General features: G+C 37.2%; 4 protein-coding genes across 7 annotated transcripts; all 4 read left to right on the top strand.

Moving 5' to 3' along the window:
* The first annotated feature begins 1,668 nt into the window (after positions 1–1,668).
* LOC127803448 (trihelix transcription factor GT-1) lies at positions 1,669–8,240 on the top strand. Its single transcript, XM_052339673.1, has 5 exons — positions 1,669–2,520; positions 3,535–3,573; positions 7,125–7,256; positions 7,521–7,748; positions 7,826–8,240. Exons 1-5 carry the CDS (start codon positions 1,962–1,964, stop codon positions 8,038–8,040), a joined length of 1,173 nt encoding a protein of 390 aa, XP_052195633.1. The 5' UTR covers positions 1,669–1,961; the 3' UTR covers positions 8,041–8,240.
* Positions 8,241–9,284: 1,044 nt separating this feature from the next.
* On the top strand, positions 9,285–12,884 carry LOC127803450 (glyceraldehyde-3-phosphate dehydrogenase 2, cytosolic). The gene is made up of 11 exons (XM_052339674.1): positions 9,285–9,585; positions 9,677–9,777; positions 10,253–10,368; positions 10,460–10,559; positions 10,845–10,991; positions 11,101–11,161; positions 11,232–11,329; positions 11,736–11,878; positions 12,112–12,195; positions 12,365–12,454; positions 12,558–12,884. Exons 1-11 carry the CDS (start codon positions 9,558–9,560, stop codon positions 12,601–12,603), a joined length of 1,014 nt encoding a protein of 337 aa, XP_052195634.1. The 5' UTR covers positions 9,285–9,557; the 3' UTR covers positions 12,604–12,884.
* Positions 12,885–13,253: 369 nt separating this feature from the next.
* LOC127803690 (prohibitin-3, mitochondrial) lies at positions 13,254–17,612 on the top strand. 3 transcript variants are annotated; one of them, XM_052340117.1, is made up of 2 exons: positions 13,254–14,201; positions 17,561–17,612. In XM_052340117.1, exon 1 carries the CDS (start codon positions 13,349–13,351, stop codon positions 14,195–14,197), a length of 849 nt encoding a protein of 282 aa, XP_052196077.1. In that variant the 5' UTR covers positions 13,254–13,348; the 3' UTR covers positions 14,198–14,201; positions 17,561–17,612. The 3 variants fall into 3 exon arrangements, 2 of the variants coding, with proteins under 2 accessions (XP_052196077.1, XP_052196076.1); XR_008023559.1 differs by having other exon boundaries at positions 13,255–14,248; positions 17,158–17,612; XM_052340116.1 differs by having other exon boundaries at positions 13,255–14,201; positions 17,158–17,612.
* Positions 17,613–18,236: 624 nt separating this feature from the next.
* On the top strand, positions 18,237–27,509 carry LOC127803689 (uncharacterized). Of its 2 annotated transcripts, XM_052340115.1 has the most exons (6): positions 18,237–18,615; positions 18,736–18,804; positions 19,428–19,486; positions 23,925–23,994; positions 24,134–24,979; positions 25,817–27,509. In XM_052340115.1, exons 5-6 carry the CDS (start codon positions 24,272–24,274, stop codon positions 27,128–27,130), a joined length of 2,022 nt encoding a protein of 673 aa, XP_052196075.1. In that variant the 5' UTR covers positions 18,237–18,615; positions 18,736–18,804; positions 19,428–19,486; positions 23,925–23,994; positions 24,134–24,271; the 3' UTR covers positions 27,131–27,509. The 2 variants fall into 2 exon arrangements, with proteins under 2 accessions (XP_052196075.1, XP_052196074.1); XM_052340114.1 differs by lacking the exons at positions 18,237–18,615; positions 18,736–18,804; positions 19,428–19,486 and adding an exon at positions 23,565–23,731.
* Positions 27,510–27,757: the final 248 nt, after the last annotated feature.

The raw sequence follows: 27,757 nt of genomic DNA, 5'->3' as shown, positions 1-27,757 counted from the left end.
GTAAGTTAGAAGTGTCATTATTCTAGACCTGTCTGCCCACACCCACTTGTTCATGTGCCAATTGGATCATGCTATTTGTACATCAAAAGCTATATCTTGAATTATACACACGCACACAAATGACTAAAATATTCATTACACTTCACCGCCTTACGATCTTAGGTGAGGGATATTTTAGTTATGTACCTCATCGTCTTGAGTGAGGGATATTTTTGTCATTTTAACTATATTGTGTAGTCCAATGAATATAAATAGTATTTTTTGTACCAATATACTTGTGTTGTTTTTATGAGCGTGTTTCTATACATGTGTGTTTTTTGTGCGTTTCATAGGGGTGGAAAATAGGGGTGAAATTTATTTTTATCCAAATTTCAGAAAATTCTATCAAATAATTTTTTTTTTTCATGGAATTCAAATTCCATCTTAGTTTAAAAAGTGATTTTTTTTTTTGAAATTAAGAAATTAGAATTTTAAGGGGTGGGGTGAGAATTAGAATTTTGGGTGCGTTTGATAGGGGTAAAAAATGAGGATGAAATTTATTTTTCATCTAAATTTCATCAAACAATTTTTTAATTTTATGGAATTTGAATTCCATCTTAGTTCAAAAAGTAAAAATTTTCCTTGAAATTAGAGAATTAGAATTCCTAGAGGATGGGCGAGAATTGGAATTCCACGAAATTGGAATTTCGCCCCACTTTTCACCCCTAATCAAATACACCCTTTATGAAATTGAAATTTCATGGAATTAGTGTGTGTTTGATTGTTGCAATCAAACACTTTTAACTTTGTTATGAAAAAATATGTATGGTACAAGTATTTAAAACTTCTTTCTATGGAATTCATTTTTCATGACAGTGAAGTGGTTTTTATTTTCTAGACAATATTATTTAGAATTGAATTTTAGATAATGTAATCAAACACACTTTTAGAGTGTGTTTGATTGCACATATTTATCATAGAAAATGTGTAATTATTATATATTTTCTATGGAAACAATCAAACACTCTTAATTTTTCTAGAGAAAATATGTGTATAGTACAAATTTTTAAAATTTATTTTCATGAAATTTATTTTTCAAGAGGGTGAGATAATTTTTGTTTTCTAGACAATCATTGTCTAGAATTAATTTCTAGGTAATGCAATCAAACACTATGGTAGATAATTATTGCATTGGTGGATGGTGATGGGAGCTAAATTGTAAAAAAAAAAAAAAAAAAAAAGTTGTATTAATGCGACTCTATTAAAAAGTCGTTTACCCAGACTCACTTATTCTCGTGCCAATGTATGTGTGCATTTAAACCCCTAACTAATTATCCATTTCGCACACGAATCAATCAATCTACCCGCCAATGAGTTATATTCAAGTGCAATGTAATACAGTAGAAAAATATTTAATGCAACCCATCAATAGTTTTATTATAATATGATATTATCGCACGTGACACCACAATTACATTAAAGATTAAAAGAATTTCAATTGCCCAATTTCTAAAAGCTCTTGGGATTGGTGGATGGTGAACAAATAGTAATCGCTAGCTAGGGTTGATAAAATAAAAATAAAAATTAAAAAAAAAGTAATTATCAAGATAAAGACCCACCAACCAAATCCAGAGTCTTCGATGGTACGCAGACAAAAATTCCATTTGATGATAGCCTACCAATTAGATAGTAGTTGTCAATGATCCCCAGACCAGTCTTCCACAAAATCAACGGCTTCCATTGCTCGATCACGCTATGTTTGATCTGACTGCCACGTGTACGATGATTGCCCCCTGTATCCGAACCGCCCTCTCTTCTCTCGTTTTCTCGGTCCCCGGTCACGCGCTCTCTCTCTCTGCTCGCAATCGATTTCTGTGTTTTTCAGCTCAAGCTTAGTGGAGAGATGAGATCGGATTTTATAAATTAGGGTTTCTGTTGAGCAGTTCAGGAGCCACTAATCGCTGCTGTGCTTAAACTGGAACATGTATTTGTCGGAGAAGCCGCGGCCAATTGACTTCTATAAAGAAGAAGCTGAGCGAGATATGGTGATCGAAGTCTCCACCAACGGCCCGATGCCACCTCCACACCACCACCAACAACATCCGCCGGCGCCGCCGGCTCCCCAGCCGCAGCAGCAGCTGATGATTCTTGCCGACAGTAGCGGCGAGGACCACGAAGTCAAGGCCCCGAAGAAGAGGGCGGAGACTTGGGTCCAGGAAGAAACTCGGTGCCTCATCGGTCTCCGCCGTGAGGTGGACGGTCTCTTCAACACTTCCAAGTCCAACAAGCACTTGTGGGAACAGATCTCGGCCAAAATGAGGGAGAAAGGCTTCGATCGCTCGGCGACCATGTGTACTGACAAGTGGAGGAACCTTTTGAAGGAGTTCAAGAAGGCTAGGCTTCAAGACAGAAGCACTGCTTCCACCAAAATGACGTATTACAAGGAGCTCGAGGAGCTACTCAGAGATAGGGGCAAGAATGGTGCCTTCAAGAGTCCCAGTTCTTCCAAAATTGATTCCTATATCGAATTTTCAGATAAAGGTAGTAGCTTCTCCTGTTCAATTTCATTTTTTCTAGTTTAGCTTTAGTTGAGGGGGTATTGTGGTGTTTAGAGACTTTGAATTTGGGAATAGAATGTTAGGGTGGAGAATAAAAATGGAAAAAGTAAGTGGTAAACCAACATCCAAGGTGCTAGTTTCTTGGAAACCTGAAATTTGGAATTATTTATAGCATGCTTTTCACGTTCTGCCGCCGTGATATTCTTATGTTTGATGTGATTTTTATAGTTTGCTGTGCTTTGATAATTGTGTATTCTTATGTTCGTGACTTAAAATTTGGGAGAAGGATGTCAGGATGGAGAACATCATTTATGCTGCATGATTAGGATTGTGGTGTTTCTTTTATGGCCTTTTTCCCTCTTATTCCTCCTCACTGAAAGTTGTTTCTGAAAATTCTTCAACCCAAAAGGTGATAATTAAGAAACAGTTAGATTTTGTATGCTGGTTAGAAATTACTTTTCATGTTTCTACGTCATTTTAGTTGTCATAACTGGCATTGTTAAGTGTTAACATCAGGTTAATTTTCTTGGAACTTTCAATTTGAATAAAACTATATATTTTTTCTTTGTTTCAAAATTATCCTAACATTATGATAGCTTCACATTTTGTTGATTATAGCTAGACATGAATTCTTCAATTTGACTTTAGCTTTTACCTCTGCCTGTTTGAAGACATTTGGATCCTTTACATTAAGATACCAAGTTCTTAAATTAGTTCTAACTCTTTGCTTCTTAGGCGACTTCATTCTTTTTGTGATTTTTTGCAATTTGGAAATCTGAGAATCCATATCTTTTTCTCATCGTTGCATGCCAAATTGGCAGTTTATGTTGGCATCTTATTTCTTGCTTTTCCTGTTCCAAAATTAGATATGAAAAGTTTTTATATTGTTGTGGTAGTAATTTATTGCTCAGCAATTAACACTACCTACATCAGTATCTTTCCTGTAAGGGCATTAGCATTCACTCCACTATATGATTGATTGGTTACTATTTCTCAGGTCTTGAGGATGGCAATATCCCATTTGGATCAGTGGAAGGTATGTTGCCACAAACCGATGTATCACACCATTTGAATATAAATTTTCATTAAGTTAAGAGTGTAATTAATAATATTTGTTGGCATAAAATAAATTTCTTTTCCTCCCCTTTTGTCGCTGCTAGCCTGCTACGCCCCCCCCCCCCCCCCCCCCCCCCCCCGGTGCGCGCGCGCGCGCGCTCTTGAAAAGAAAAAAGAAGTTGGGGGGGGGGGGTACTTGCATACTCTTGGGCTTTGTATCATTCTCAGAAATTTTGGTCAAGTGTTTTATTCAAGCCTGTTGAGCATTATATTTCAAGATCTTATTGCTATATTATGGCAAATGTGCATGAACAACCTTATTTAAAAATGAGCTACATCCTCATTTATCATTGTTTTTTTTTTTGGGCGTAAATTTATCATTGGTTGTTTATCAATTATGACTATTGATGTGCCTAGCAGAAGTAGAAGAGATACTTGTCACATCACTTCATCAAAATTTTTAGTTGTGCTAAATCCAAATTGCACCAGTTATATTTGATGCCATCTTTTCCCCTATGAACTCAGCTTTGATAGCTAGGCTGACATTTTCCTTTGCACAAGTGAATGGCATTGTTGACTTGGTGGCAGATTTATACATTGTCATTTTCAAAATGTCTTATTGAGTTCAGGTATTGGTATTTGTACTCCTTAATAGGGAATAAACTTGTGTTTTACGAGGTCCATTTAACATTTAAAAGTGCAGCTTTCATATAGTCCAGCAATAAATTGCATGCATGACTCAATTCACTTATCGGAATTGTTTGACTTTCAAAATTAGGTATTGTATCTCAATAAAAATTGCAAGTTTGGGAATTTTGGTGGAAGGTTTTTGGTTCTTTATTAGTTCAAATATTGGCTTCATGGTACCTTCTTAGTAGGCGCAGTTCTTGTGACTTCGTATGAAGTTCTCTGCTTGGAAGGGTGTCCATTTACCTGGAATGCATCCAGAATTTGGTGCAGCCTGGTTGATTTGGGCTTGAACTCTCAAAAACACAATGTGTTGATTTATATCTCTAGTTATTGTTGGTAAAAATTACTACGAGTCCTTTAAACAACTTTGCTTTAACAGACTTCCATGGATTTACATGGGTCCTGTTAATTTTTCCTGGTTGGATGGGAGTCACAGGATGAGATACCATAATGAAAGAAAAATAATGATTAAGTCTTGAAGTACAATGTAGATGAGAAATATTATGAAATGCAATATCAGGAAAAATTTGAGTGAAGGGATAGTTTTGTAGGCACCCAAAAAAAAAAAGAAAAAAAGAAAAAGAAAAAAGAGAGAATTAGCTCAGTGCTTAGGCTCAATCAGATATGGTGAGAGAGAGATTGGTGTTGACATTATTCGTAGAATTCAAGCAGGCAAAAGACTTGCAACAACATATAAAAGCTGTAATCCCAATAGGTGGGGTTGGAGATAAAAAGCTTATCAAGAAAAAAAAAAAAAAAATTCAAACAGAAGAGACTGCATGGAGTTATGATACAGTTGTCTTCTTATCTATTTGAGCTTTTACAGAAAACCAAACATACTTTATGGTATAGAGCATTCAGTAACTAAAAAACCTGTTAGTTAATCAATATTTTGTGGAGAACAAGTTATAAAAATGATTCTGGTTACATGATGATGCTAAGGTGATAAATTAATCATGTAGGCACATGAATTTATAAAATGACAACAGTTATCATTTGTTGAAGGATACGATGAGGAAATATCAGTTAGGATTGTTTGGTCTAATATGGTGGAGATCACTAAGTGCTTCAATTGAGAAAATTGATGCTAGTTTCACATTTAGGGTAATGCTAGGGGATGACAGAAGCCACAGTTTGCCCAGATTAACCTACATGGAGACAATAAAGAAGGGCATTTTGTTCTAATTTAATTGAGACGACAACCCTTTTGCAGAGCATATGGGTGAAATAAGATCTGTGTAGTTGGTTGCTACTAGCTGGAAAAAGGGCTTTTATCAATTGATTGAGTTCAGTTGAATGGGTTGAATTGTTTTAGAAGGCTCTCATATTGCTTTTAGATTTTTTGAACCTGCCCATAAACATGCTTAATCATTGTCGAACATGATTAGATTCTGAAGTGCAGATGAAGCATAGTATAGGACTCATGCTTTCTTCCACCTTTCTCTGCCCCTTCTACAAAATCCCCGATCTTCATTTTCGTTCCCCTCACATATAGCCAGTCCATTGGGATATCTGGGGGATTGCCATGTAGCTTTTAGTTGAATATTGAGGATTTTGTTGACCAAATGATATGGGATGGTAAAACAGAGTCAGTTAATCTGAATTCCCATGTTAATAAATTTTCAACTTTAGGTGGCCAGCCATGGGAGCATTGTGGATTGAAGCCAAAGATTTTGAACAACCATAAGCTATTTTGGGAAGACAACAGTACCTCATCTTCAAAGATCTTCTCCTTTTCTCTATATCAAGGCCAAAAAATGCATGATGTTAGCTCAGTGCTGTGGCTTTCTGATTACTTCAACTTGAAAAAGATCTTTACTTTCCCCCATCCTCTTCCTCTTGCACATTTGCATGGATCTGACACTATCTTGCATCTCTTCCTCCAATAATCCTTGATCAAAATTGTGCTATGGGTTCCCTGGTCCCACCTAGTAAGGTAATAGAATTTTCTTGTAAGATTTATCTGTCTTACCCCAAAGACGGATCATGTATATAAGGAAAATTTTCTATTATGATCCTTCTAAATTCATCGGACTACTTAATGAAGGATAACCTCTTGTTCTGATGCTCTAACTGTTAAATGTAACTGTCTAATCATTATCCTTACCAAAATTTCTGTCTGACCAAAAGTTTCATGTTTTGATATTTTCACCGCTTGAGGAGAGCCTGATATTTTATTTTGATATTGTTCATATAGGCTGCTGAAAGGGTATTATGAATTCAAGCAGGATTGTCTGTGAATAAATCTTATTGCTGATTGATGGAACATTTTAGTGAGTGATTTCCTTCTGGTTCCCAAGGGAGTTATTATTGTTCCTGGTGAATAAGTAGGCTGGCAAATCATATGGATTCCTGATTGAAGCATTAAAGCCACATATAAACTTGAATCTGGAATAGGGTCTTGATTCCAATTTTCAAGGTTTTGGCTACTAACAAAGTAGTTTGACTAACTCATTGGTTCCTTTCGCCTTTCTTTATGCTACCTGAAGGACCTCATGTGCATTAGGGGATGCTTAATAATTCTTAAAACTAAGTTCTGCTAGTGTTTATTTTTACAATGAATTATACCATTTTGTATGGATTAAACTGTATAATACAGTTTTCAATATCATTATTTTGATCCATGATCATGATACTATTTTGTTAGCCAACCCCACATGGTGGGGGATACATACAGGCTTAGTATGTTGTTGCATCATAATACTATTTTGTAATGTCAAAACTTAATGGTCTGTTTGATTGTTTTCTTTTGATATGCAAACTTATTGTAATATGCTGGGTTGTGCTTCTTTGTATATTTTCTGGCTTGATCTCTGAACAAAGTTTTTACTCTTTGTTTAGCTGGTGGCCGGGCAACAGTAAACCTTGAAAGACCTTTAGATCATGATGGTGACCATCTTGCTATTACCACGGCTGACGCAGTTGCAGCAACTGGAGTACCCCCTTGGAACTGGAGAGAAACCCCTGCTAATGGTGTCTATCTTATTCTTTCTTTTCATCTTTTGAAATGCGCCTCTAATTTTAGTGTTGATGTTAATCATTTCCTTAATACTACAGTTGTTTGGGTTTCAAACTCTTCCTAGTTTTTATAATTAAATGTGCTAATGTTTTTATTATTAAATCTACCGCTATTTGCATGAAGGTGATTGTGAATCACAATCTTGAATCTTGATGCCTGTACAGCTGCATGAACTGTGTATTATCCTATAAACTGTAATTTGGCCTTTTCTGTGGCAGGTGGTGACGGTCACTCCGCATATGGTGGAAGGGTCATAACAGTCAAGTGGGGTGAATACACTAGAAGGATCGGTATTGAAGGAACTGCAGATGCAATCAAGGAGGCTATCAAGTCTGCTTTTCGCTTACGAACTAAACGGGCATTTTGGTTGGAGGATGAGGACAATGTGGTTCGGAGTCTAGACAGGGATATGCCTTTGGGCAATTACACTCTTCACCTTGATGAAGGTAGGCATAGGATGCCCACAGCTTCTTAGAATTAACTGGAGCGTTTCTGGTAGCAACGTTTTCTGGCTGTTGTGCAGGAATGTCTATAAAGATTTGCCTCTACGACGAGTCTGACCGATTATCAGTTCGTACTGAAGACAAAACTTTGTATACTGAAGAAGAATTTCGGGATTTTCTCACCCGGAATGGCTATATAGGCCTGAGGGAATTGCATGGCTACAGAACCTTCGATAATTTGGATGATCTCCGCACTGGTGCAATGTACCAGGGGGTGAGACTTCTGGGTGAATAGAGCCAATTGGCTTTGTCCTTCATCTTGCCTGCCCGCTCTCTTTTCCAGACCCAGAACAGCCAAAGTGTAGCCACGAACTTGTTCTCTCTTTCTTTTACCTTTTCCTCTTTTAAGTTATCCTGTAAATTCCACACCATCTGAGTTGAAATCATCAATATATATACGAACATGAACACGAGTTCTCGGCTGTGTTACGGTTCTCTTTACTGGGTCTTTGTGGCCATTCATGTCGAGTTGTACCTTCTGTCCTTCACCATGCAATTTTATGCCGGGTCATGGTGAAATGAAAACTTGGGACCAGAGGCAATATTGGTTGGTGCGACGAAGAGAGGCCCATAGAGGCTAAAATTGTTGTTTGCTTTGCCCTTGTTGGAAAAAGGGGAAACTAAGGGTATAATAATGTATAGTCTTTTAATCTGGTGGGTATACACTGCGTATCTCAAATATTTGGATTAAATTTATATTTATATTTTTATATTTTCACGTTTTTGTTGTACCATTACTCAAATTTTTTATTATTTTAATTATAATTTTAAATTAATTTAATTTTTATATTTTAATTTTTTATTTTTATGTTGTAATTCGAATTTTTTTATTATTTTAGTTATATCTCTGAATTTATATTTTGAATTAATTTAACTTCTGTTTTAATGTGTAAAAAAAAAAAAAAAGTAAGATAATAAAGTATATGTTGTGTTCTGTTTATGTTAAATAATATAGATTAAATTGATTTTAAAAATACAAAATTAAAGGTGTAATTAAAATAATAAAAAGTTTAAATTATTGTATATAAATATAAAAAGAGATTAAAGTATAAAAGTTAAATTAATTAAAATATATAAATTTAAAGGTATAATTAAAATAATAAAATATTTGAACGATCATAAAAAAAAAAAAAAAAAATGAAAGTATGATAATGGAGAATTATCACAAAAATATAAATTTGGCTCAAATATTTGTGCTGAAGCATGAAATATGTTGTGACAGTGACATATATATGAAAATGATAATGGAGAATTAAATAAATCTTAACGAAATGGGGAATTAAATCAATCTAAAATTAATGCAAAGCGGATTTTGGGCTTTTAAAGTGGAACTTTAGACTAAACTAAGAAATTCCAATTAAGGATTGATTTCGGAAAAGGTGACAATTTAATGAGTTTTTAAAAGTGTTTTGACAATTGATCTTGTATATATATATATATATATATATTCCTAATTCAAAACTCTAAAAACAACACAATTCTCACTCTATTTATCATATTAGGATGGTGATATATATTACTAGTCAAATTGACCCTCGACAAATCCGCCCACGGACCCTCTTTGCCATGTGTGTGTTCGTATATATTATATTGTAATTCTCTCTTCCCGCGGCCCTCTATATATAGCTAGCTAGCTAGCTAGCTATTCATGCACGCCCTACTAAACTCATTGGACTCACTCTGCTGAGGATTCTCCATTCTCTCTCTGTCTCTCGTTTCCAGTCGTCGATTTTGTTGTTGCACGGAATCGTCATGGCCAAAATCAAGATCGGAATCAACGGTATATCAATCATGATCTGTTCGTCCCGTTTGGAATCTACTTTTTCCGGTTTTGATTTGATGATGCTTGTGTGGCGTAATGTGATGCGTAGGTTTCGGAAGGATTGGCCGTCTCGTGGCCAGAGTGGCTCTTCAGAGCGATGATGTTGAACTCGTCGCCGTTAACGATCCGTTCATCACAACTGATTACATGGTAAACACGTTTATTTCACTTCCGATTTTATTGATTCTTAATTTTGATGTTTGCATGTTCGTTGGATCGTTTTCTATGCTTCGATTGTTTCTTTAGTCTAGGAAATGCGTCATCAGTCGAACTTGCAATATGTGCTCCCATGCATTGTATTCTGCATTTCAACTAAACGTAGAATTAACTAATGAAGGCGATTGAAGTTTCTGCCGTTAAGAGTGAGTGTACAATATGTGTGAAACGTAAAAAATTTCGCAAGTGCATCAGATTTTGCAAGATCAAGTTACATCTGCTGGGTTTCACATTGTTTTGCTGGATTACGTTTTGGATCAATAGAGTACGCATATTTTTCATTAGATCATCGATAATGGATTTGAATCCGGATTCATGATCCCGACACCCTTAGTCCACTCAAGGCCATGAATTCACTCTTAGGATATCCATCTTTTGCTGACAATATTTTGATTTTTTGCTGCACCAGGCCTACATGTTTAAGTACGATACTGTTCATGGTCAATGGAAAAAGCATGATCTAAAGGTGAAGGATTCTAAGACCCTTCTCTTTGATGACAAATCTGTTGCTGTCTTCGGCATGAGGTATAGACTGATCCTGTCTTTATGTTTCATTTTCATTTTCCTTTAGTTGGAACATCTAATTGTTGATTTTTATTCTTTGTTCAATCTTTAGGAATCCAGAGGAGATCCCATGGGGTGAGACTGGAGCTGATTATGTTGTTGAGTCCACTGGAGTTTTTACTGATAAGGACAAAGCTGCTGCCCATTTGACGGTTTGAGTTATTTTTTGCCGATCTATGAATTGACATAATTACATTAATGCAATTTGAAGAGGAATGCTAGTCATCGCTTGATCTTTTTTAATGGAACTGTTGTATGTTTAGTTGGTTTATTGTTATAATTTATTTGTGTTTTTCTCTATTGTTTGTATTTTTCATCTAATTTCCGAGAACACCACTGCTGGTAGAATTCCTTGCACATGAATACTCGTTCTTTTTGGCATACTGTGCTGAGTTGGAAATTTAGCTATCATTTGTTCTTTTGTTGGCTGCCTGCAGGGTGGTGCAAAGAAGGTTATTATTTCTGCTCCAAGTAAGGATGCTCCCATGTTTGTTATGGGTGTCAATGAGAAGGAATACAAAGCAGATATTAATATTGTGTCCAATGCTAGTTGCACTACAAATTGTCTTGCCCCATTGGCAAAGGTTGCTTTTATACTTGCTTACAATCACTGGATATTTAAACCAATTAGTTCATATCGCAATAAAAGACTAAAATTGCCATGTTATGGTTGTTGAATATAAATTGTGCCAGGTTATTCATGACAATTTTGGCATTGTTGAGGGCCTCATGACAACAGTGCACTCGATTACTGGTGTGTTTTGTCTTCCTTTTGGATTAGATGAAATTGATGTTTTCCTGTCTTAACATTTCATACATTTCAGCGACACAAAAGACTGTTGATGGCCCATCCATGAAGGACTGGAGAGGTGGAAGAGCTGCCTCATTCAATATTATCCCCAGCAGTACTGGAGCTGCCAAGGTATTAAGATGCCTTTTAGTGTATGAACAATGGGATAGTAGCATATCCTTAATTTCCAAATGCATAACATAGGCCAGCTTGGATATTGGGTGCATTGTAAGTCCCGTACCCTGCATAAAGGATGACCTTAAGGGCCAATTGACAGTCAATGCAAAGAAACCTCTGAGCCATGCAAACACAACAACAACAATCACAATTGTCAATCCCACTAGGTGGAGTTAAATAGACCTCTAGCTTGCTCTATCCATGGCCATAACTCTGGAAGGTCAATAAACTTTTTGTTGTTAAATTTTTTGGTTGGATCTTTGTTCTTGATTTGCTTTAATCATGTGCCAATTTGTTTCCAGTTTCTTCTCTTGGAATCTTGCCTCCCTCCCCGCTAACATGTTTCTTATTTGTTTTGAAGGCTGTTGGTAAAGTCCTTCCCTCACTAAATGGAAAGCTTACTGGAATGGCTTTCCGTGTTCCCACTGTGGATGTCTCAGTTGTTGATCTCACTGCAAAGATTGAAAAGAAAGCTACATATGATGATATCAAAGCTGCCATTAAGTAAGGATCTAGTATATATATATTTTTAATTAAGTTCTTTAAAAAATTAAAAAAAATGTAATTCTTGTCTATATTGGATTTATTTGCATCTCGCTATGGGGTTCCTAGTAAGAAAAATGAGAAAATAATGACAGGAAAAGAAACTTGCAAGAAAACTTTTGTTGTCTTAGCATCATTCCTTCCATGTAACGAATCATCTCATACTCTTCCCCGTTCTGGTTTTGTATTTATAGGGCGGCATCTGAGGGTGATATGAAGGGAATTCTTGGTTACACCGAAGATGATGTAGTGTCAACTGACTTTGTGGGTGACTCCAGGTTCGCAGTAGTTTACACTCTTTCACATGTTAATGGGCTATAATTCCTGCTGCTGTAATTCATCTGGAATAAGCAAATGTTCATTTTTGTCCCCACCTTTTTTCTTGATTTCTTGTTACTGTAGTTGAATAATAATATAAATTACAACTTGTTAATAATCTCATGGCAGGTCGAGCATTTTTGATTCCAAGGCCGGCATTGCTTTGAATGACAGCTTTGTGAAGCTCATCTCTTGGTATGACAACGAATGGGGTTACAGGTGAGAGCTTGATCTAAATAACGCTTGCAATGGTTAAGATAACGCTTTGCAGATGTTTTTCTAAGTAACATTTCCGTCCACTATTTGTTTTTGTGTTTTGCAGCAACCGTGTGGTTGACTTGATTCGGCACATTGCCAACACCCAATAATGAGAAGTGTGGTTCGACCTGCTTCAGCAAATGGGCTCTGCTCAATGAGTTGCTTTGGCACCTATTCGCGGCTTGTTGTGAAGATGGCTAGGTTTTATGTTTTAGGGGTTTTGCTTTTGGAATAATTAATAGCTGTTCAAACTATGACCCCAACTGGTTATGTACAGTGGGGGAATGATTTTCATTTTAGGTTTCTAACTTTGCTCCATTATTCAATTTATGTCCAAAATCTTATTACTGCTATCTTCGAGAGAAATGAATTTTGTTTTACTTTTAATTTAATTAAATTTTATAGTCCACATTTATTCTTATTGCTACAATTTAATATATCTATCAAAATTAAGATCATAATTAATAATGAAATATCTAGCTAATGGGCAACAAATAGTTCAACTACTACCATTTTTTTTTTTTTTTTTGAGGGGGTTGTTTCTCCTATTAAAGTGTTTTTAATCTTGCAAAAAAAAAAAAATCAAAAGAAAAAAAAAAAAAAAAAAACCATAAGCTGATAACATATTACTAATACTTATAACGGATGGCAGGGCAGGGTGAGAATTGGATTGGGCCAACAACATACTAAATAATTATAATTTAGAGGCTTGGCCCACACCACGAGCAGTAGTGGGCCCTCCCACCGTCTAGAGTCGAGAGTTTTAGGGGTTAGGGTTTTACAGAAGCCATAACTTGGTTAACACTGCAGAGTTCAATCTCAAGCTTCGGCTCTCTCTGCAAAATTCTTTCATAGATGGGCAGCAATCAAGCGGCAGTGTCGTTCCTCAACAACTTAGCCCCGGCGGCGTTGGGCTTCGGCTTGGGCGTCACCGTTCTCAACTCCTCGCTCTACACCGTTGACGGCGGCCAACGCGCCGTCCTCTTTGACAGGTTCCGGGGAGTCATCGACCAGACAGTCGGCGAAGGAACGCATTTCCTAATCCCCTGGCTCCAAAAGCCCTTCATCTTCGACATCCGAACCCGTCCCCACACCTTCTCTTCCGTCTCCGGCACGAAGGATCTCCAAATGGTCAATCTCACTCTCCGTGTCCTCTCTCGCCCCGAAGTCTCTCAGCTCCCGAGAATTTTCCAAACCCTAGGCCTGGAGTACGACGAGAAGGTCCTTCCGTCCATCGGAAATGAAGTCCTCAAGGCCGTCGTCGCTCAGTTCAATGCCGATCAGCTGCTCACTGAGCGTCCTAACGTCTCAGCCTTGGTCCGCGAGAGCCTGATTCGTCGCGCCAAGGACTTTAACATCGTCCTCGACGACGTCGCCATCACGCACTTGTCGTACGGGGCGGAGTTCTCCAAGGCGGTAGAGCAGAAGCAGGTGGCGCAGCAGGAGGCCGAGCGGTCTAAGTTCATTGTGGCCAAGGCCGAGCAAGAGAGGCGAGCGGCCATCATTAGGGCGGAGGGAGAGAGCGAGTCTGCCAAGTTGATTTCGGATGCAACTGCTGCTGCTGGAATGGGATTGATCGAGCTCAGGAGGATTGAAGCTTCTAGGGAGATAGCGGCAACATTGGCAAAGACTCCCAATGTGGCTTACCTGCCTAGTGGGAACAACATGTTGTTGGGGCTCAATCCTTCCATGGTCGGCCGCTGAATCGGTGATTTTCACTGACGCGTATTGTTTTCAGTTATTATGTTGCAATTCGTAAGTCCTGATTGAAATTGGGGTTTGTCAGGCAGTTTGATTGTCGATAAGAAATCAATATTGCAATGAAAGTCACTTTCTGCATATTTGTGAGGCTACTTTTTACTTTGACACATTTTTTATGCTACTTATTTGTTCTGTTTAAATTATTTGATTATGTTGGTGTGTTACATCTCTAGTTGGAGGTGGAATGCCATCTAATTGAAGTATAGATATGGTTGTCCTACTTCCTGTTTAACTTGTCTCAGTTGATTTTTTTTATGGCTCCTAGCTATTGTGTATTCTAGATGGATGTGAAGGGGAAAACTTGGGAATGTACCTTCCATAATTGGAAACACCTTGTTGAGTCGACCTGGGGTTGCTTTCCGGTGCCGCCAATGTGTCGGACACTCTGGCACGCCTTTGACACGCATCAGACACGACCACATGGTGTGTCCTGATGCTTCTTTAATTTTTTTTTAAAGGATACAGGATGGGACACAAGTAGGAGATGCGTGTCCCCCATGAGGACACTTCATTGACTTCAAAGCTAAAGAGTAAGGGTTTTCATTTTTACTCTTTAGTTTTACGACTTGGTAATTGCATGATTCTTTTGTTTTTCTATGTTTTGATTGCATGACTCTTCAGTTTTCATACCCTTCACGTGTCTATTCTCTAGCTCTTTACATATTGATTGGATTGTGAGGGACAAAGATGATTGTACCGTGATTTGATTGCTAATTAGATTAGAGTTATCCATTTGGAAATTTGGCTTACGAATTTTAAATGCTTATTTGTGAGTATGGAATATAGTTTTGAATCTTTTGATACTTTATTCTGCTTTAAACATATAAAAAATTATTTCATTAATTAATGTACCTCAACCATGTCATGTCCCTTCTTTTTGGAAAAATGTTGTGTCTTGTGTGTGTTGTGTCTCCATGTCCATGTCTGTGCTTCATAGCCTTTTGGTGTCTGCAGCACAGAAAACTACTAGTCTACTAACTAGAAATCATGTTAGAGACATTTTGTTTCTAGTGCCATACTGCTGCAGTGATCATTCTATTCTTAAGGTAGTTTGTTAGGTAACTCACAAGTTGATATTCTAAATGGTGAAGGTCTTGCATGCCCTTTTCATTGTCACTGCATTCTTCTGTTACCAGCTTCTTTGAAAGTGTTGTCAGTTTTAGTGTGTGAATTACCAGGATTCCTAAATTTGATGCTATGACAGCATGGATCATGGGATTACTACTGTTCCATAGTTGCACCAAGCCTTGTACTCTTCTTGCATGGGGAATGCCAGGTCAATCATTATTAGTAGACAACTTTTGCTCATCTTGTACTCTTCTGTTACTAAGCCTTGTACTGTCATTGCATGGGAAATGACAGTATGCTTAATGTTAGATCCTAATGACTCTTTCTTTTGTTGAAAAGGCAAATGAATCTTGCTTGACAAGTTGTTTCCCATTTGTAACAGTGTGTTTGGGAGGGGGAATGGAATGAAATGGATGGGAAAAGGTTCTCCACTTTTGGGAGACAATAGTAATTGAATGAAAAGAGATGGAGTCACTTTCTGTTCATTTTTCTCTGGAGTATTTTTTGTATCCTTCAAATTGGAAGATAATAGATAGAATTGAAGTGGATGGTAAACTTAATTTTGTCATTACTAACTCTCTCTCAAACAAAACCTTAGATAGAACCCGAGGTTTTTCCCTTCAAAATAGACGATATGCTTAGTGGGGGTAATCTATTCAAGGCTCTGTTATTTATAATGCAAATAGTTCTAGTATGTGGAACAGGAATGAGAAAATTACTCAGTTGTTCTGAAATATGGTATGATGAGGGTAAATGCATAGACGTAGATATAGGAATTCTACTTATGTCATTTTTGTTTTTACATTAAATATCTAATTCTAATGTTGTGGTACAATCTAGTTATTGAATTTTTCAAATTAGTTATACAAGAACATATTTATTGGAACATAATGGTCAATTTTGTAATTACATTTTTCAGGCTAGAACATTAATTTTTATTCTTATGTATGTTGCTTTCCCTCATAAAAAAAATAAAATTTAAGGGAACAATTAAGAAAATATTGGCATTGCTAAGATTATGGCTATTAATTTATTGATATAATGCCTTAGGTAAAATGTTATGTCCTGCGACTAGTTAGGTAGATTCTAAGGCTAAAGAAATGGCCTGCAGGGTGTATTAATACAATATGTGGTCTAGAGAAACATAAAAGCATTTCACGTCCATTAGATAGCAGCTGAACCACTCATGCCTTGGGTCATGTTTGACTAAGTCACCCTCCCCGGCACTCTGATTTGTTAATGTGCCCAAAGAAAGTGACTAGTGTCACCATTAGGTATGTCACTGTTTTACAGCTTTGACCTGTGTACAACTCTTTGATTGCTTTTCCCAAACACCAGGTGTTACTTATTGCTGCCTAACCCATTGGAAGAAGATAATAGTAAAATGTTGCAACTTGCAAAATATGATTCTATGAAAGTGAGAAGAATGTGAAAAAGGACTTGGATAAGAGTTTTAAGTTTAGTATACATTTGTGATTAAATAAATTATACAGAGAGAGAGCCTAAATTGAAATGAAAAAAGCATAATTTTTTAAGGTTTAAGGAATAAAAACGAAGAGAGTAGGAAAAAGATGAGATAAAGGAATGTGCAAGATGCGTATGCTTGAGCATGTATGAATTATCTTTTCGGGTGGGGGTTGGGGAGACTCTAAATGATATGATGGAAGAGACTCTTTTGTGTATGATCTTGATGATTTAACCAAAATGAACTTGTAGGATGCAGATCTCACCAGATATGAATTCTTATGTTGCGTTAACTCGCAAAGTCTCATTATGTTGCTTGTATGAGTTTTGTTGATGATTTGTGATTGTTGCCTTTCTTTCTTTGCTTGCAGGGCTAATCGGCGCATTGTCCAGCTAATTTGTCTGTCAACCTTTTACCTTCTGCAAGTTTTTGTCCTCGTACAAATAGGCCTGCCCAAATCTGCACAACTTTCCTAGATTTCAAATGCTCTTGGAATAATTTCTTTGTTGTTGTTACCCCCATTTGAGTATTGCTTCTGCAATGTCTTACTTTGGTTGGACATCTCTGCTTTTTTAGAATGATGGAATAGATTACTGCGGGTGTCTCTGGAGCTCATTTATGCGCTGTTGTCTTGTCTTTGCTTCCAAGTTGCCATGGGTTTTTATATACATTAGTAACTGTTTGAAATATGTTAGTTGTAGATGCATTTACATTCTGCACTTTGGTTTCAAAACTCTTGGTAACTCGAGCTACAACTCGGTTATTACACACAGGTTTGGCTCTTCAATCAACTACTTCCCGGAATTCAGAGAGAGAGACAGTTTGGTAAGAGTCATTATCTCTTACTAAATGAAGGTAAATCCCTTTATTAAGTGATGGCCTGTACAATCTTATGTTTTGCAATCTTTGCTTTTGGTACTGAAAGAGAAAAAACAGTGCTGCTACAAGCAGAAAATCGATTTTGGTCTCTTCCTTCGCACGCTACAGTAGCCACCACCAGGCCCTTTCTCCAGCGATCCCTCCATCCACCACTGGATTTGTCTTGCCGCCCCCACAATGTCTCGCTGCTTATGTTTTTGGCCTCTGACAACAGCACATTCGCCATTGCAGTCATAGTGCTCGCTCTACCCAAGAATGACAGCTTCTTCTATAGGTCCTCAATCTAGCTCAAGGTCGTCAACAACACAAGTACTTTCACACATTGGCAAGATGTGTTATTGATTTAAGGATGTAATTAAAATAATAAAAAAATTAAATTATTGTAAAAAAAAAATAAAAATATAAAGGTTTTATTATGGATTTGAGCCATCTTTTATGTTTCATTAAATTAAAATGTGTACTCTATGTTTTAGAAGGTACATTAATTCTTCTCTAAACTAGACATTAAAAAATTCAGGTAAGTATATAAAGACATTTTGGATACAAATATCCTGAATAATCAATATTAAAAAATATAGGATAATTTGATGTAATTGTTAAATAGTAGAGATGGATCTAATTATTTGAAACATGAGGGGTACTTATATTTATTTATTTATTTATTTTTATTTCGAAGAAGTTTCTATAATTTGTACAGTAAGGTGAGTTTCTACTTCTGATTAGTCATAATAAATCTATCAGACATTACAGTTACAGATTCAAAGGCCCAAACTTGGCGGGCCTAGATGGGCCGGGCGGCCCACAGTCATTTGCTACCCTAATTGGTGGCATTAGCTAATGGTATTAGAAGAATAACAGGACTCCTGCTACTAGCTACAGAGACGCTGTAACTGAGGCGATTCACAGAAGTAATTATATGTTCACTTCTGTAACTCTCAACTTCATTCAGGTATCTATTGCACTTTCGTTTTTGTCTTCTATCTTGATGCCGGCGGCAATACATGCACAAATCATCATATCAATGTCCGATACCTGTTTGATGAAATGGCTCAACTATTTCTTCCTCCAGGAGTTACTGCGTGATGTGACGGAGCCTTCCCTCGGTAATTCATCCTCCGCTCGTTCCAGATCGATTTAGGTAGGGCCTGTACTGGCAAAAAGCTCCCTCCATCCTATGTTCATTTACATTTGCTAGACGGAACAGCTAACAGATCACTTGTTATCAGTAGGATTGCTTATTGAAGCGATTCGACCTTGATCAGAAATAATTGCTTAACATGCATGCGCCATTAATTGTATAACAATGGAGAATTGCACTTTAGAAGAGGATATGATGCCGCGTATTCCTTGTATCTTAGGAAATTAAATACTAATCTCAATCTGTGTACTTCATATTGATCCTTATTATTTCGATGGATGCTAATGAAATAGGCATTACCCTCGATGCAAGTAATAACTTAATTGTTGTTATTATTTCTCGATTATTCAGCTTCTCTTGAATGTGGACAATTAAACTTAAACATGTTCTGGGAATATCATAATGTCAAATGGTCCAAGTGTTTCTTCTAACTCAGCTATTCCTGCAGTGGCATATTCAAGTTTGTGAAACCAAGTTAATTTGTAATAATGGTGCGTAACAACTATCTAGCGTTTAAATAAAGCAGTTGCTATAGTAAGAGCAATCCACCCTCTAGAAGTGATATTTTGTGTCGTACTATTATCATGTACGACAATTACAAGCATTATAATTTTATGCTGCAGGAATGGCCATGAGCTCCTGCAAACTGCAGTTCTATGCGGATGAGAAGAGGCTTTAACGGGTATGGTTATTTTTGAAACTTCTCATAAAATGTTTCACAATATCTAGATGAACACGTAAACAGAAGTAGTTGGTGAAAATGTTTATGATGTTAGTATATTAAAAGGGATCTTTAAAACTACTTGACAAAGAAGAAGCTTGGGGGAAAATGAATTGAAAGCTCGATGTATTAGTTGTTCGTGTTATTTTTTGCTATTGAAGTTTTGGTTAAGTATTTATTATGTCTTGAAGTATTTACTAAATTATTATCATTGTTTTTAATAGAGTTGCTTAAAATTTCTTTTTAGTAAATTATTGCGAGATTTATATTGCTCATTTTTGGGGTCTTATATTCTTATTCTGTTGTTGTGATTTCTCTTCTTTTTTCTTTTCCCCATTTTTGCCACGTTCACTTTCCTCCTCTTGGCATGAATGATATTGCAAAACAAGGGTTCAACATGAAAATGAGGTCACTGGTGCATCATGTTGGTATGAACATATTATATACCTATCAAAACAAAATGAAAAGTTTTACTGCTATGTACAAGGGTTGTTGCCAGCATTCTAGACGTCTGAACCGCTAGAAGTTCGACAACAACCGTTCCCCTCCGGGTCATCATCTGGTTCGGTTCATTTAGGGAACTAGAAATTCTCTACTGGGACTAACCCACCAATCTTTTATTATCGAGTCCAGGAATTATTTAAATGAATAATTAATAGATGCACCACATAAAACCCAGATCAATGAAGGCCTATATTAACATAAGATGATGGGAAAGTAGCTAGAGATGGTTTATAGCTTATATGTATGCTTAATATAAATGTGTGTGAATGGCCCTATAATTCGATCCATTCCATAGAAAAGTGAATGGATATTATCCAGTTTGGCCAATCGCCACTTCATCGTGCCTCCTACGTCCCACCTTGGCAGAAGTGGCCTAAAAAGTATTTCTCAAAGATTCAATCAACGGATCCACCATTAATTCTCTCCTTGGTGGGTCATCTTCATCATCTCATTCTCCATGGCCTTCTAAGCTGACATGATCGTTCTATTTGGATGGGCATGGGTCAAGACTCAAGAGACCCCTTTCTGGGCATCCTGGAATTAACAAGTATGCATTAATCACAATAATGCGTGAATGAAGATGTTTAGATGAATCTGCTAGCTAGCTAGCTAGGTGCAGACCATATATATGGAGTTTAGAGTCCTATGAATCTGTCTAAATCGTAGGTGGGGTTTATTGGAGTTTGGACATATTCATTGCGCGCTTTATGTGTGCCCATGTGAAGTCGCTTTCCAAACCCCAATTAAAGTGAGAAATGCAGTTTTGGAGTAGAGGTCAGATCTCTGGAACATGGAAAGGCAATTAGGAACTTGACATTTCACATGCATTATTGTTGTTAAAAGCAGGCAGAAAAAAAGCTAACGCTGCTGTGATTCTGATCACATGGCCACCTCCTTCTTTGTGGTACAGTGAACTTGAGTTAGTGCTTGCAAGCATAGTCAAAGCCTTAATCCCTCGACACAAACACATTGATAGTCTCCCAATTAGGCTTCAGTATCTTGCAAACACCTTAAATAACTAGGCCACCTTGCGATTGCATTGATATCAATATTATTTCCTGAAGAAGTGCAAGCCTCCTTGACCTTGCCAACTAGCAAGTCTCCCTCAATCGTAGGCTTTAGGGGGGTGGGATGATACCCAATCTAATCTTTTTGGAATGATGATTTTTATATTTGATAACTATTTTTGAAATAAAGTGATAGCAATTCATAAACTGAGTCATTAAAGTGATTTTTTTTTTTACTTTGAACGGACGGATATAAAAGAGTTAATTCATTTTATTAAGAAGTTCTATACAAAAATTTTATCCATCTAATATGACTTTTTTGCTAACTTCTGATAGTATTGATAAGTTTTTTTTTTTTTTTTTACCAACATATCATGCGTTTTGAGTTAAAAAAACAAAATAAAACTCTTCCTTTTCTAAACATAACTCCTGTATTTGTGAGCCAACAAACTATTTATGTGATTTTAAGAAAATGGCCCAGTTTATCTCACTGCAGCGTTATCGAACCCTTAAAAAGTTCTTCTTTGGCAATGTTGAAAAAGCATTACTCACCCTACAGAACTTGTCTGAATCGAGAAACCTCTCAAATGGATAATGCTTGTCAACTAACCAGACAGCTTGATCAACAAGGAGAGCCACTGTGCTTGACTAGCAAATAAATTAATTGCAGAAATTGGGTAGAGCTGTCGGCCGCTGCCAGATAACTATTGGATAAATGCCGAAGGTATAGTTCGAAGTATGACAGCCATCAATTGATGAACAGTTGAATATTTTTCAACTTGGGTGGGTCACGGGTGTCGTGGTTGCTCCTTACCTTAAAAACGAAATTAATGGTATTATAAACTACATTTGAGTAGATTGAGACTTCCTTTACATAAGTTAATCATATTTATACCTAATATTTTTTATAAAGAGAAAATTTTCATAACGCAAATTAATGGCTTTTCATCTTATATATGAGCAATTTTACAGTCCGTCCCAAGGTTTGCTCTCTTATGGTATTATTGATCCCAAGAAATGTCATGTCTTGCTAAGTTATAGATCAATTAAAGAAATATATACATATATATAATGTGAAGATTCACATATAATTATATAATTTATTGTTATTTATATGTTAAAAATAAATATTGTTAAAATGACTGTGGGTATGAAATTATCATCGGCAAAATCATTCTAAATGAATGGAATGAATTTTCAAAATAGAGTTCTGTGTGGGTATCATTTTAGATCATTAACATCAAATGCAGTTGGTCGTGCTGGCGTCATGCTTGCTTGTATGATGTGTTTAATTGGGCAAAGAAGTTGAAGGTTGGCAGATAGGAAGGTGGGAGGCCACCGACCCTGTAACAAAAATCACAAATTGTGTGCCGGTGGGGAGAGGGAGGTAGGTAGAATACTATGGGAACCACAGAGAAGAATACGCTTTTAGTTAGTTATGAATTGATGATATATAAATAAAAACCTTACGTAGAATAATGTAATTTATTAGTGATATTACTTTTGAATAAATGATTTCAAAAAATGACTTGTAATATTTGTATATAAGGGTGAGTAATATTTTGATTAAATCGAAATAATTGAACTGAATTGATTAAAATTGTCAATTTAATTTGGTTTAAGTGTTCTATTTTTAAATTTGACAATTTCAATTATTTTAATTTAGTTTGATTTTTGCTTTGAAAAAAATTAAAATAATTGAACCAATTGAAATTTTAAAACTGCCTCATTTTTGTATTTTGTTTTTTTTATTTTTTTTATTTTTTTCCTTTTTTTTTTTTATCGGCTTGGTTTTTCAATTTTATTTTTTATTTTTTCAGTTTAAAATTTTTTTCAGTTAGTTTAATTTGATTTTTAATACACATTCAATCTATTAAAATTGAACAATTCAGTCAACCGAACAAATCCTCACCCGTACTTCATATTATTTGGGTGATGCGTATTATATATGGTTTTGTTTGATCTACCGAGAGATAGACTTGGCTTCCATTTTATTTATTTATTTGAGAATCCAGGCTCCAGACCATTGAGAAGTGGTGGGTTTCAAACTTTCGAAGTCCCGGAATTGGGAAGACCCAGAAAATTATTTCATCAATAGGGTCCTCGTTTGGGCAAAAATGCGAATAGGCCAACTCTCAATTTTCCCTTCTAAACAGTCCTATCAATGGTTGATGTGTCTGATTCATTGAACAATCTTTAGTTCTTTTTCTTCTTTCCTTTGTTGGAAAGCATTAGCCTTCAAGTATTTTGATCATTTATAAAAGTGTGTATTGTAAAATTACATTGAAAATGTATTTTGTAGTTTTTAAAATTTATTTGATTATTTGATTATGAAACCAAAAATAATTTTTAGAACAATACCCCTAATCCAAAAAGTTTCCTAAAAGCACTCTGGTCCGATCTCTGACCTCTTGATTACTCCAACAACTGCAGGGTAAAATCATCGCCTTTTCCAGCTTTATCATCAACACCGACCAGCTTAGTACAAATCTCTGTTCACGCATGCACTCTTGATATCTCCATCATTACTTATATAAATCACATTTTCAAAAGGAATCTCTCTTTTTTATTCATTGTGTATGCATATCTACAAAATATTCTCTTTTATATTAGGTTTTAAGAAGCGAGGAACTGTTAAATAAAATTCCGTCTTGCAAATACATCTTTCTTCTGATTTTCAAGCTTTTGCTAGCAGGTTATCTTTCCTTTTCTGTGTTCCGCTTAATGTGATCAATGATGGATCCATACCTTTTTTCTCTCTCATATCATCTAGTTGCTCCTGATTAGCTTCTCCTCTTCGTTCCTAGCGTCATCACTTTATGTTGTCATGTGATTCTTCTGTACATCTTTATCTACTTTTCTCAGTCTCTAATGGAGTATTACTGCAGGTTGTTCAACTGCTCATCAAGATAATATTTTAGGGTACAATCGGTTGTCAACTTTTGCAAGCTTTGACAGGTATTCATAATTTGTCCAAGTGGTTATCCTGTTCTTTTTCCTGGTTTCATGTATTCTCACATCACCTTTTTCCCGGTAAATTTGCCTCTAAACTCAACAGGGTTTTAACTTCCAATGTAAGCATATATTTTCTTGGCAGGAACAACTTCTTTGGATTCAAGAACCGATCCAAAGTAATTGAAACGCTACTTTGTGGAGTTCTTCTGCAAAGGATAAAGACTACCTTTGTTAGAAAATCTCGGTTTGCTTGGGTTTGGGTCCAAAACTTTCAGCTCAAATGCCTCCTTCAAACTTCCCCCTCCGTTGGGAAAGCACTGGTGACCAATGGTGGTATGCTTCCCCAGTCGACTGGGCGGCTGCCAATGGTCACTTTGACTTGGTCCGGGAGCTCCTCCGCCTAGACGGCAATAACCTCATCAAACTCACCTCTCTCCGCCGTATCCGCCGCCTGGAGACCGTCTGGGATGATGAAGAACAGTTTGATGATGTTGCCAAGTGCCGCTCTCAGGTTGCCAGAAAACTCTTTTCTCAGTGTGAAACCAAGAAAGCCAACCAAAATTCCCTTATCCGATCTGGGTATGGTGGCTGGCTTCTCTACACTGCTGCCTCCGCTGGAGACTTGGGTTTTGTTAAAGAACTCCTTGAGAAAGACCCTCTGCTTGTTTTTGGGGAAGGAGAGTATGGTGTCACTGATATACTTTATGCTGCTGCAAGGAGTGAGAATTCCGAGCTTTTCAAGGTTGTTTATGATTTTGCAGCCTCGCCCAGATTTTTGGTGGGTGATGGCAGAGAGATGGAGCACGTTGTGGAGATTCCCTCTGCTTATAAGAGGGAGATGATGAACAGGGCTATTCATTCTGCTGCGAGAGGAGGCAATTTGAAGATCCTGAAAGAATTTCTTGGCGATTGCTCTGATGTTTTGGCTTTTAGGGATGTGCAGGGCTCAACCATCTTGCATGCAGCTGCTGGAAGAGGCCAGGCTGAGGTGAGGCTATATGTTATGTGTTATGGTGAATTTGAACCTTCTGCTTTTTCTATTCAGCTTCAATTCCTTACTATTTAGGTATTTCCTCCCAACTAGGAAAGCTGTTTGATACTGCACAGGGATGACAAATTGAAGGTCAAAAACCTAGTTTTTATCCATCTCTCAGGTCTCCAATGTTTCCCAAGTTTCGATTTTGCTTGGTACTTGTAGCGTTGGACGCATGAGGTTATCTATTTATGTTGTTGTTTTGTCTTCCGGCTAATTTTAGCTAACATGATAACATCTTTCGACTTTGCTTCCACACTTGCATGCACTCTATCCTAATAATTCACTGACGATATTATCGATATATGCTGATTATTATGGAGTCAAAATGGTACGGAGTGAAATGTCCTTGCATCTATCCAAGGATTTGATGAACAGATTGGAGATCGAATTGTATTAGGATCAGCCTAGGTTGCAGGTTGGGGGGATTTGAGTCGCGCATCATTTTGGTTTTAGCTTTTAAGTCACGTCCTATGCTATTGTTTACCTCAACCTTTAATTCTAATAGGATACATTTACTTTTGGCTGATGTTTGTATCCAATTTGAAATGAAGGTTGCATTCTTGTATGAATAGATACAAGATATAGACATCCCCGTACTCCACAATTCTGACATTTCATTAGAATCTTCCGAACATTTTAGCAGATTGTCTATGTATCTAATTGGCTCTAAATTGAAAAAGGGCCTTGGTGAATCTCTTGGATGAAGAAGAACACTCCCTCACAGTTTTACTTATTCGCAGTAGTTTGTTTATGTAACTTAAAGAACAATCAATCGTGTTATTCCTGCAGGTAGTGAAATATCTGATATCATCCTTCAATATCATCGACTCCACAGACAATAATGGCAACACAGCATTGCATGTGGCTGCTCACAGAGGCCAGTTAGCCGTGGTTGAAGCTCTAATTTTGGCATCTCCTTCATCCATCTATCTAAAAAACAATGCTGGAGAGACTTTCTTACATATGGTCATGTCTGGTTTCCAAACTCCCAGTTTCCATAGATTGGATCGTCAGATCGAGCTCGTGAAGCAACTGGTTTGTGGAAAGTTGTTCGATGTGGAAGGCATCATAAATGCCAAGAATACCGATGGTAGAACTGCCCTTCATGTGGCCATTGCTGGAAATGTTCATTCTGATTTAGTGGAGCTCCTGATGAGTGCCCGTTCAATCAACGTGAACATCCGCGACTCAAATGGCATGACCCCACTTGATCTCCTCAAGCAACGACCACATTCTGCCTCATCGGATATACTAACAAGGCAGTTAATTTCAGCAGGGGGAATCTTCAGTTGTCAAGACTATACGGCTAGAAGAACCATAGCCTCTCACCTAAGGATGCGAAGTATCGGCAGTCCTGGAACTTCTTTCAGAATCTCTGATGCAGAAATCTTCCTGCACACAGGCATTGACAATGTTTCGGATGCCAGTGGCAGTGCAGGACCGAGTTCATCAACCGAACTGAGCCAACAACACGACTCTACTGTGGAGAATCGCAATGCACCGGATTCAGGGGATCATAAGAAGCCAACTCCTGTAAACCATGCAGCACAAGGATTGAAACGCCTGTTCCATTGGCCTAGAAGGATGAAAGAAAGAAAGAACGCGAGGCTCAAGAAAATGGCAGAGAGAAAACCAGCGAGTACTTTGGATGAGACTCCAATCCCACTTCGACAAAGGTTTTCAAGGCCACCGCCATCGCTTCCCAACAACAAGAGGACCCTTTCTGTGAGAAGTAACCTCCCAAGTCCAACAGCCAAGAAGAGGCTCGCTTCAGGATTGGTGCAGGGCGTGATGCAGGCCGTGCCACAGGTTGGCTGTCAACGTCGATCACGCTCAAGCTCCTTCTCCAAATCGTCCCTGTCATCGCCGACTTCCTTGGACAAGCAAATGGGGTTGTATGGGGAGAGTGATGTTGCAGGAGCAGGGCCGTCTTGTTCTTGCTCGAATCAGGTAAGCAATGATAGAACACCACCACCACCACCACCACCCAATCTCCATCGCAGGCAAGGGTCTCTGAGTAAGAGTTTCTTATGCTTTGGGGCACCAAGTGTGTCTGGGAAAGAGCAAGCTCACAACTGGCAAGATCTTCCCCCAATGGCTTGACAGCCAGCCAAGGCCGCCTTGCTGCTGCTGCTGCTGCTAATTGAGCAACATAACAGAAGACACAAGAAAGACACTACTGATATAACCACCTCTTGAGTTCTCTCTCCTTTAGTTTACCTACTTGTAAGCTAATTGCTGAATGACTTTCTATCTGGACCCAGTGTTTCTTTTTATAATTCCGAGTCATTTGCCCATCCATGGAGAGAGGCTACTGTTTTGCTGGAGTTTATTGTTGTTTATTCGGGCCTTGGGACTCTGCTCGGTTAGTCTGAAATGTATAAATCTCTGGCGTCCCAGACATTTATGCATTCCATCCTTTACCTATGCCCTATGTGCATTCCTATTTTATACTTTTGAATTTGAATTATTTATGATCTAATCTAGAATTTTGAATTCAAAACTAACCCAATTACAAATTAAAATTGAATCAAGCTAACATAATTAAATTCATGTTTGATCTGAGTTGGGTCTCAGGTGTAAAATTTATACAATAAGATCAAATTTTTATGATCTTAAAACCTGTGCCATACAAATTAAGATTTATAGAATATGTTTTTAACATAATTTTATTTGTAAAGACTAGAAAGCACAACACTATAACAAGAGAGTTTTCTGATACTATTTGTT

The sequence above is a fragment of the Diospyros lotus genome, chromosome 6 (assembly GCF_014633365.1).
Source record: "Diospyros lotus cultivar Yz01 chromosome 6, ASM1463336v1, whole genome shotgun sequence".
In the NCBI taxonomy this organism is placed as follows: Eukaryota; Viridiplantae; Streptophyta; class Magnoliopsida; order Ericales; family Ebenaceae; genus Diospyros; species Diospyros lotus.
Note: the sequence above shows the minus strand (reverse complement) of the source record. Positions and strands in the feature narration are given on the sequence as shown.